General features: G+C 45.1%; 1 protein-coding gene across 2 annotated transcripts in view; it reads right to left on the bottom strand.

Annotated features, from left to right (window-relative positions):
• NXPH1 (neurexophilin 1) overlaps positions 1–10,820 on the bottom strand; it is a 167,638-nt gene that overhangs the window by 155,472 nt on the left and 1,346 nt on the right. For both annotated transcript variants that reach the window (XM_074945853.1, XM_074945852.1), the window contains exon 2: positions 10,570–10,731. In XM_074945853.1, the coding sequence (XP_074801954.1) occupies positions 10,570–10,623 (54 nt within the window). In that variant the 5' untranslated portion in view covers positions 10,624–10,731. The remainder of the gene's footprint in view (positions 1–10,569; positions 10,732–10,820) is intronic.

The raw sequence follows: 10,820 nt of genomic DNA on the forward strand, positions 1-10,820 counted from the left end.
AGTTAAATAATCAGTACATTTTCTTTTGAATCAAGGAAACTGTACAACATACATAGTAAGTGCTTCCTTAATTTTCTTTGTTAGCAAGCTACATAAATATAGCTTTTAAAAGACACTCCACTTAATATGTTTTACATATCTCTCATAGATTGTAATTACAGACGCTCTAAAAGGCGTTGTGGTTCCAAGAAATGATGTTACTAGATCACTGCACTCCTGGCATTATGTTGGCAGTCAGCTCTGCTGCTAAAAGGAAGACTCAAGGGATCATTTCCCAGGGAGCTGCAAAAGTTTAGAAAATATGCAAAGAAACAGTGTGCAGTCATATTTGCATTATGTGGATTTTAAAAGTTCAACAGAAAATCAGAACGCCCCTCCCTCCAAAAAGAAAATACCCCAGGCTTTTATTCTTAGAAAATCTTTGCACCGATTGAGCATGGATGAGAAAGTGAGGTTGGAGGAAAGCAAAGCACTAGAGTTTTCCATTTCATAGACGTCCGGAATACAATGTAAAACAATATAGTTTCTCTCGTTTCAGAAATCTGTAAATATACAAAGCAGATCATCTCTCCAGGCAGACGGTCAACCAACCATCTAAGGATGGAGTGGTAGAGGAGAGGTGCCAAACCAACAAGCCCTGGCGAAGCTGGACAGGCACGTGTGCTAATTGACAGGGCATATCAACAGAAAGCCAAGCAGCTGGTAGACAAATTGCGTCACAATACGATAGAGAGGGGAAACAGCTATCGTCTGAAGAAGAAGAGACGGTAGATGGATGCAATAGGCTGAAGATGGGTGCAATGGGCTGAGCAGACGCCCTTCCCCGAGACATTTGTCTGTGTCTGGATTGTTTGCAAGACACAGACAGTAATGAAGATGGCATTTGGTAGGTAGAACGATCTCTACGAATCAGACAATACAGTCCCCAGGACCTGGTGTAACAGTTTGATCATGGAGAATTCAATGGCTCACTTCTAAGCAGATGCGGGACTGCCTCTGCCGCCAAATGCTTTCGCCTACTTCTAACTGGTGCAAACATCAATGCAAGACTGACCTAAACCTTTTCCAACCCAGGCAGTTCCCGTCACAGCCCGTTACTGAAGGGGCTTGCCATCAGTCATCCAGTTACACCTTTCTTGTCAACTCTGTGTTTTATTGACAACCACCTTTCAGCTAGCAGACCCCTAGAGGACAGCTCTGTCAATAGTAAGTTGGGATTTATGCGATCAGAGGACATAGCTAATGATTATCTCTTACTTAAAGGAGGACGGCAGCTCGTGGGCGCTCCACACGATCGCTTATTTCACATGTGAGCAAACACTGAAAGTTTCCTCGCCAGCACTATCGCTGCTCTGCTCCAATCCCTAAGTACGAAACAGTTTAGAGTTCAATCAAATGGGCGGTGCTCGTAAAAAAAAGAAAAAAAAATCAAGTCTTGACTAAACAAAAGAGTGAGTCTAGGTCGGTCCGCAGGAACGTGACGTGCCTTTGTTAATTAATCACAAAGTGGATTTGCTATAGTGTGGTTTTCTCAACATCAGTAATGTGCCAGGGTCCATTTGGGATACATTTAACGTGAATATCTCCGACCAAAGGTAGTGCTGCGGGAGGCGATGGCTGGAAAGAGACAAGACTGAGGCGCAAATGAAAGCATTCCTAACAAGATGAGTTACTTTTCCCACCGATCTAATGATGATAAATTCAAGGTCTCTCTCTCTCTCTCTCTCTTCCCCCCCCCCCCCCCCGCGCAAGTCCTCACCCTGGGCAGTTTAGCCATAGAAAACAATGAGTCTGGCTTGGCATCAGTTAAGAGAGACCCAGTCAGTAATGATAGTAAATATATTGATTTGCTTGCTAAGCCGTTTTCTTTTGTTACCCGTGAATAATCACTGCCCCCTCTGAAAGCTGGAATAATTAAAAATGTAAAGAGTCATTTTAAGTGGGATTTTTTTTAAGTGACTCGGACAAGGAATTCGTTCCCAGTTTGGGGGTCGCGTCCTTTTAGCAGTGATTTAAAAGGCAGGTGCCTCCGTTTAAGTAGCGGGGAGCCTTAAAGAGAAATGTTTTAGTCAAGTGGTTTCGCATAACGTAGCATCGATCGTTAACGAGACATCAATCTCAGCTGCTCGGTCTCTTTGTTTCCGCAGCGAGGAAGAGAGAATTGCACTCTGGAGTCAGATGGAGCTGGAGCGCTGCCCCTTGAAGCCACCAGTGTACAGCAGCTGTCACTCCCCGCCCACACTTTGCAGCTCCGGTAGCGCGGACTGGGGCTAGAGGTGACGGCTGGTTCAGTGCCAGGGCGGTGGGGTGGGAGTGGGGAGCTGTCCAGGGTGCTTCAGAGCAGGAGGCGTCTGGCTCCCCGAACTGTGACTGGTGGTCGGGTGTTTGGGCGGTCAGAGGTGGGGGGGGGAGGGTGTCCAGGAGCTGTCCAGGGTACTGAAAAGCAGCAGGCATCCAGTGACTCTAGTGCTGGGGTGTCTGAAACAAGTAACCATTAGAGGTGAAGGAAGTCCTGGAGATGTTCTGAAAAGCAATAAGGATCCTGCCCCAGAAGCTCTGTGTGTGTGTGTGTGTGTGTGTGTGTGTGTGTGTGTGTGTGTGTGTGTGTGTGTGTGTGTGTGTGTGTGTGTGTTCTGGGGGCGGGAGAGGGGCCATTCTCAGACTGGGTCTGTCCAGGGTACTGACAAGAACGACAAGAGTCCACCTCCACCAGCCTTGGTCCCCGGCTGAACTCTGGGCAAGAGGGAAATCCGCGGCGATACAACACCACCAGTTATTACCAGAGGGCCGGCGCTCTGTGAAAACCCTTTCTGCTCCAAATTACCACTCCCGGTTGAAAACTAAGGCAGGACGCTTGGAGCTCTCCTGGAATCCAGCGACTGGCAAACGTTTTAAAAACAGCCTGCCCAGGTCACTTTTGTAAGTGTGCACGCCATTAAGCTTGAAGGTAAAACATCTGGTCCGCGCTCTCAGCCCCTACTTCTGTACGGATGTAAATAACTGCTTCGGCTCTATTCAACATCTCCAAGGGAGGGGGGGTATTTTTCAAAAAAAAAGTAGCTTCATCTTGCATTGCATAAAGTTTTTCCCCGGCTCCGATAAAGAATATGAAATCAGGAATCAAAAATAACCAGAAATGGGAAAGGGTGGGCGGTTATCTCCCCTCCCCCCCCCCGCCTCTTCTATAATGCCTGCTAAGAATTTCCATTTATGCAGATTCCATAGGCCCTGATCCCTGCTGTCAGGAGTTCTTGACTGTGGTTCATAGATCAGTAGGTTGCCCTTCTCTGGCAGCCCCCCCACCCTCCTGCTCAGTCTCTGCGAGTTGAAAACTGAAAGGATGTGGTGCGAGGGAAGAGGCATTTTGAATCCCTCTTTGAATCACAGAGAAACCCAGCAAGATGGATTGTGTGGAAGGAACTGTCTTTCTAAGCAGCACATTTTGTCATTGCAGGTAAAGTATATAGAACAGAAAAGCGTCTCACAACACAAAAGAGATTTTCTGTCTCCTCCTGGGTTTAAGGAAATTCTAAATTGTCCCAAGAGGCCCTAGGGGGCCGGGGCAGAAAGGGGGAACATTGCTATTGCGAATAGTAACAAATATTATAATGCTATGGATTGTCTCCTATAAATACACTAACAATGGGGTGATCCGACACTGTTGTGTTGCAGTGGCTCAAGTTAGTCATTTTAGGCTGACCTTCGATTAGGCCCACGCGTGCTGAAGGGACCTTCTAAAACTAGAATAAGATCTATTCTGTTTGTGACCCCCATGTAAAATACATGGCTGTTGTCTCTGTTCCTCTTTTCAGGACTGTGGGTTGTTTTTCCCCCTCCGAAGGCAGGGCACTCGATAGAAGTTTAAACAACAGCCAACAATCCGCAGGGTTAAACAAGAAACTGTGGGGGGTGCAGTCCTGCTGAACGGCAAGCAGTTTGCAATATATCCGCCAATATATAGCATATCAATAAAAGCAGCTCTTCGAAAGCTTGCATAGTAATTGAGATTGGAGATCTTTTTTGATATAGGTTGGCATTTCCTCATATCAATCTGACAGAGCCAACTCAGGAAATTGCTGGTAATATTCATCTGGGGAGCACTTTCATTAAACGTAATTCATTCGACTTTCACAATAAATTGAGTGACATCCTTACAGGAGAACCTTTTTATCCTTGATGAAGTGCTTGCCAAGCTTTGGGTTGGCTTCCCCCCCCCCCCCCACTTTATTGTCACATTCCTTAGGCAGAGTCGTCAACATGTCAATCTGCTGCATAAAATTGCGACAGACGTATTTACAAAGCACCCAAGAGGTGGTTTAATGCTGACTTACAAGAAGAGCGAGCTGTGAGTTAAACTATCTGATAAATCACAATCGTAACTTAACAAAAATGCAATCGGAAGGGCAGAAGCCAATCCTAGGAAAGGAAGGGTGGGTCATGGAGTCATTTTCTCAAGGCGCTGTTTATTCCGAGCAATTGATTTGCTAACCAGCTTCTCTGCAATTTCGAATTTACTGGGGAAATTGTCTTTTTATTAATTAAAATGGCGGTTTAGAGGGACAGGGAAATATTAAGGAGCTTAAAATGGATACCTCTAGCTACTGACTTGGCTAATCACACGGAGGCGGGGATATTGGGTTACATTCAGGTGCCTTTCCTAAAAGGCGAAAGCTGTTCCAAACTGCTTCCCTCCGCGATTGAAAAGAGTTAGCTGTGTGCTAAGAACTATGCAAAAGGGACTTTTAAGTGCAGAGAAAACCTCCTTAAACTTCTACCTGCTGCACATGCCTCTTCACGAGTTAGGAACTTAAGCCCTGGACAGAAATCACCATTCTTCACTTACTAGGAAACCTGCCAACTGCAAGCAAGCCAGTTCCCATCGCAATCAGAGTGCAGTGTCTTCCAGGGAGGAGCTATTCTATATAAAAGACAGCATTTTAGGTATTTAAACGCCATTTGAAAACGAAAAGAGTCTAGTTCAAGATGATGTGAACTCACTAAGAAACATTCCCAATCCTCTGCTCACCCTCCCACCCCCGTCCCCCATCAAATAAACCAAAGGCAGAAAATTGCTTATTTGAAAAAGCAATACCCAGGTGCTTTCAGCTCAAAATACCCCTTTGAAAATATTGTAGAGTGGTTATTGCGGGACAATGCTGCCTATCTTTTTTTTTTCCTTCGCAGCCTAGAGAAATGTTTGGAAAAGTAGGACATCAGGACCTATCTTAAAAATCATCCTGTTTTCACAGCCACATCTTCTTTCACAGCAACAATTGCTCTCACTAAACCGGCAGAAATGACCGCAAACAATGCGACACATATAGAAATCAGAGAGGTACACAAACTCTGTAACCATTCAGTTCATGTTTTCTCCCCCTCCGAAAATAACGTACACCGAGGACAATTTTAAACAGCCGATCTGCACCAGGAAAGCTACACTCGGATTATCGGAAGACCCCCAAACTTCAGTAATGTTGGGGAATGATTTTAAAAACCCGGTGAAGCACCGAAGGACAAACTAGCAGTACATTTTGAAAACCATTTGCAAGCGTAATCATTCCTCAGAATAAATGGTTTCTGCGAACCTTTGTCTTGCGAAAGCCAGGATCTCCTCTCTTTTTTAAGGTTTCAGAGTAACAGCCGTGTTCGTCTGTATCCACAAAAAGAAAAGGAGGACTTGTGGCACCTTAGAGACTAACCAATTTATCTGAGCACAAGCTTTCGTGAGCTACAGCTCACTTCCCACGAAAGCTTGTGCTCAAATAAATTTCTTCGTCTCTAAGGTGCCACAAGTTCTCTTTTTTACAAGTGCCATCCTGATAAGAATTCCCATCAAACAAGCTATTTACCAGTGTTTTCTTCCTGCTCTGGACCAGAAAATTCTCCCCAAAGGTGGTGCCTGCTTAAGTTAATTTAAATCTTTTGCTATGTAACTTTTAATATATGGAAAACGCAAAGGCCACCAAAAATAGTATAAAGCTTAGTTTACAGAAAAAACAGTAGCGAGTAACTTCATTTTTAGCTTGGCAAAGGCGACAATACGCTTCCCTTTCCCAGCAACCTCCACCGCAGCGCCGCTATTGTATTTAGCACTCCACCAGCTACTCTTGCCAGATGAGAACTAGGCAGTGAATATGGGTCACTTTTACCCAGGGAGTGAAACAAATACACCCTGTTCGTTTAATATAAAGCACTGGAAGTTCACAATAAAACAATCGAACTCGGATCGTCTATCCAGATGTGCATTGTGAAAACAGGTATATAGAAACCTGCGACCAACAGACACTTCGCCTTCACTGTTTGAGATTTCCAGGAAGAATGTACATCATTCTACCGCCGAATGACAAAAAGATTTTCCAGTAGGAATGGTTTAACTGCCTGCATGCAAGCCTTCTAAAAGGCTGATTGTGTGAAATTATGCTTGTCATCTTACTTTATCAAATCAATCGTGTTTCCTTTAACTGCTGCACAGGAATTAAGTTTCAGAGTAACAGCCGTGTTAGTCTGTATTCGTAAAAAGAAAAAAGAAAAGGAGTACTTGTGGCACCTTAGAGACTAACCAGTTTATTTGAGCATGAGCTTTCGTGAGCTACAGCTCACTTCATCGGATGCATAGCATATCGTGGAAACTGCAGAAGACATTATATACACACAGAGACCATGAAACAAAACTTCCTCCCACCCCACTGTCCTGCTGCTAACAGCTTATCTAAAGTGATCATCAAGTGATCATCAAGGAAGGCCATTTCCAGCACAAATCAAGGTTTTCTCACTCTTCCCCCCCCACACACACACACACACACACAGACACACATACAAACTCACTCTCCTGCTGGTAATAGCCCATCCCTCTTTGAAACCTCTCTTTATAATGCGCATGATAATCAAGGTGGGTCATTTCCAGCACTAATCCAGTTATTAATAATAATTAAGTTGTTATTCCATTTGGAATGTAACATTCCCGTGGATATACTTGCGCCGTGATCACCAACTCCAGTCGTTTGCACTCTTACAGTGGATTGCTTTAGCAATTTGTGTGGAAATGGTACGACCCCTCTCTTTGGCCCATCCTTGAGAAATAAGTCCACTTAGGATCTCTTTGCCAAGAACCATCTGTTTTTCGCTACTTCTACAGCATGTTGCTTCAACTCAGTACAAAGTGTCTGACTAGACTTTTATTATTCTATTCCATCATATTGGAAGTGTGCAGGAATTAAATGAGAATAAGCTTTTTATTTAGCAATTATGGTAAAGCTAAAATGCCCTTTTAATATATATCATTCAAAATTAAGAAGTGCTAAGACTACATATATGCGTGATGTTTTCTTTCTTGAGTTATATTTAGTGATAGGTCAGGGGCGATTTTGAGTTTTGATGCAGCACTATCAGTTAAGAAAACTTTAATCAGAAAATTGCAACTAGAAGCTTTCGAACGAACAATGTGAACCTGAGGCTCGCTAGTTAAAATCGTGGCTAATAGTGTAGCATTTAAATACTTCCTGTACTGCAATGTGCCTCATATCATATCCTCCAGACTGGGGAAACAGGAAACGTGTGCCCTTAAAGACTAAATCCTAATTCCACCAAAAAGGTACTCCTTTAGGCCAAAGGAAACGCATCTACTGTGCAAATCAAATCTAACCATATCAAGCAATTCACCTTTTTGTACAGAAATATAGTACAAAACAGAGAGAGAAACATATGTCTGTTCAAATCTGGAGTATCCCCTTATTTATGAAACCGTTTTCGCAAGGAAAGTCTCCACCTGAAATTCCTATTCATTAAGATTTATCTGTATCAGCAGTGACCTCTATAAATTTGACATAAGGCCGGATGGAATATTGGTTATATATCTCCATAAAAACAGAACTGCACTTTACAAGACTTCATTGGAAACGGCGGGGGGTGGGGGGAGAAGAGGGAGAACACTGGCTTGAGCTGAAGTCCAGGCTGGCAAATATTTATATTTGTTTAACTTGGTGCAGCCCAAGCTTGATAAGTACACTGTCATTGGGTATTGTCTGTTTTAGATGTAAGGAGACTCTTTTCCCTATACGACCCTTCCCCAAAAATCCGCCCTGCACTTTAAACAAACTACGTAAGAATCCGAATGTAGTTGTTTTCACATCCTAAATGGCTGGGGGCTGAACATTTAAATCCTGGTTGTAACTGCTCTATGCAGTTGTATGCGTTTGTGTAAGGCTTATACACACGCACACGTACACACACAAGGGAGAGGCATAGCACAACGTTGCATCTTGCTGGTTCCTGACACTGCATTAAAGTTTTAATCAAAACGTCCTGCTTCATTGCTACTATCCGATTGTTATTACATGAGGGCCTAATTCGAACTTTTAAAGCCCCTCATAAAACAGGTTAAATCTATAGCAAGATGTTGGAATCAATGTATAAAGACATTTATAGACATGATAGAAATAAGTATCTGGTTAGAGGGGGAAAATCCTTTGGATTTATTTTTTCCCTGAGTGTTTTGGCAGAAGATGCAACCCGGCTGAAGAGTGTCCCCTCCCCCTAAATTGTCTTTTATTCTCTATTTTATTGTATCATATTTTTGCATTGTTTTGAGGGAGATTGGAAAATTGTGTCCTTCCCTCTGTAATGCCAAGCCCTGCAAAAAAAAAAAGGCATTCAGGTAATGAAGTCTGTAACTAAACGGTAATTGAATCAGCATAATTTGCACACTGAATGGTTTTCAAATGCTCCCAGTTTACAATTAAAGGAGAATTAATGCGCTTGTTGTTCAGACTGCGGCGCGTTAGAATAAATCCAGCACTGTTGTTGTAATGAGTGCAAAACAGTTTAACTACCAGCAAACACATTCAAAATGTAGCACAACGGATCGATCTCGCGCCTGGGTTTGATAGATTATTTGCCATATGCTATAAAATTCACGGAAAGTAGCAACGTTTGCTGCAGATGTGCCGCCGACCTGTGACGCGAGGGGCGTGAATCGTGTCGGGAGTGTGTGTGTTCGAGTCCTGCCTCGGGTTAGCTGAGCGGTACCCGAGCATCCCTCTCGTCTACTATAGTTGTCATGTCTACGTTTTACATCATAGTCCGCCTTATCCATTTCCCGTTTCTAAGCTTCCAGACCTGCCTCCTTCTACACCCCGCTGTCTGCTTCCTCCTGCGGAGGAAGGAGACCAGCTGGGGTGGTTTCACTTTTCTAAGCTATGCCTCTTGACTTGCTGCTGTTCATTTGGGGAGGGTGTCCGGGCAGGCGCCACACAGACGTGTGCGTTCTCAGCTGTGCCCCTCTGCTGACCTGCTTACCCCCAACGTGCCCCGGGCTGGGCTGAGGCTGACGCGCAGCGCCCTCCGGCGGACACATGCTGCAAGGGTAGGAAGCAGCGCACAGAAAAGCAGCCCGGAACCCTTGCATTGAACCTGTGACCGGTTAAAGACACCTCTCGTCCAATCTGAACATTAAGTGTGCAGCTATGAAAATACACTTAAGTGGTTGCAGCTCTTCCTTCTTTTCACCCAGCCTGAGCCTAGAAGCAGCTTCAACTGCTTTTCCGACCCGAGAACGGATCCCCAGAGCTTGATTTGCCTGCTATGCACCATAGGAAGGAAAGGATGCGAACTGAAGACATGCCGTCTACCCTGCTTTGTTCTTTGTGATTATATAGGGAGTAAAGTGTGCGTTAAAGGCGATAACACTCCTGCTTACTTGTGTTCCCCTGGTAATCTTAAAGGGGATTTGCTACGGAAGTCAATGACACCTCATACAGAAAACACTAGCTGCGCTTGTCACTGAGTGTTTACACGACGGTACTGTATTCAATTGCCAAAGGAATGTCTTCTGTTGTGGCTCGGTGACAGTGATCCCCACCCGGAAGGGGTTCTAGCAGCAGTAACAAGTAGTAAACAAGAACCTGCCTACCGTACAGAATGAGCGAGGAAGACACGCTGAGAGGGTATTTCAAAGCACACCCTTCAGAGAAGAGGCACGGGGGAAACGTGCCCCGGAAAATGTGCATTCGGAATAGAAAGCCTGAGCTTTTATTACCTTCCTGGGTGTGGGGAAATGATGTTTTTTAGAGCCGTTACCTATTTGGGGCGTGTTCTGGGGCGATGATTCCCCGCCTGCTTTATACACTTTCTGAGTATCCTGCAGCGCATACACTTGTCCTCTGAACGAATCGGCTGCTCTGGAAGCTACACTTCAATCCGGAGAGAAAGTTACAGACCCCTACTCCCTCCCCCCCCCCCCCAAACCACCGGGGGAAAGCTGTCAAAGCGAGACGGCGCAGATGTTCCCCCTCCTGGTTAGTGTCACAAGCCCCCCCGCCAGCAGAAAGTCGCCGGCAGGTGCAGCTGCAGCCCCAGCACAAACCCTACAGGCTTTACACTCACACACGCAGGGAAAGTAAAGCAGAAATAGCCCCGGAACCTGACAACGCGGTTGGAACCGAGAGCTCCCGCCCGAGATCCGAGTGGGGTGATGAGTTTTGGTTGGTTGTTTTTTTCTGTGATGCCCGATTCCCTCTCCCCCTCCGCTTCCCCCCCCCCCCCCCCCAAGATAAGAGGACCTCTGAAACTTACCAGGTAGAGAGTAGGCTGCAGCAGAAGCACCGCGTACCAATACACAGCCTGCATCCTCCCGGCTCAAACTTCCGCGGCTTTCCCTTCGTTTGCTCTTTGTTCCTTCGAGACCATAGATCCACCTGACATCCACTTTACAGAACAAGCAGAGCTCTCACCAGCCTAGACAAAAATGAAATTATAGACCCCATGACCACAAGACAAGGTTAGACTTCGAGGCAAGGGGGGGAAGAGAGGAAGAGGGGGCGGGG

The sequence above is a fragment of the Natator depressus genome, chromosome 2 (assembly GCF_965152275.1).
Source record: "Natator depressus isolate rNatDep1 chromosome 2, rNatDep2.hap1, whole genome shotgun sequence".
Lineage (NCBI taxonomy): Eukaryota > Metazoa > Chordata > Testudines > Cheloniidae > Natator > Natator depressus.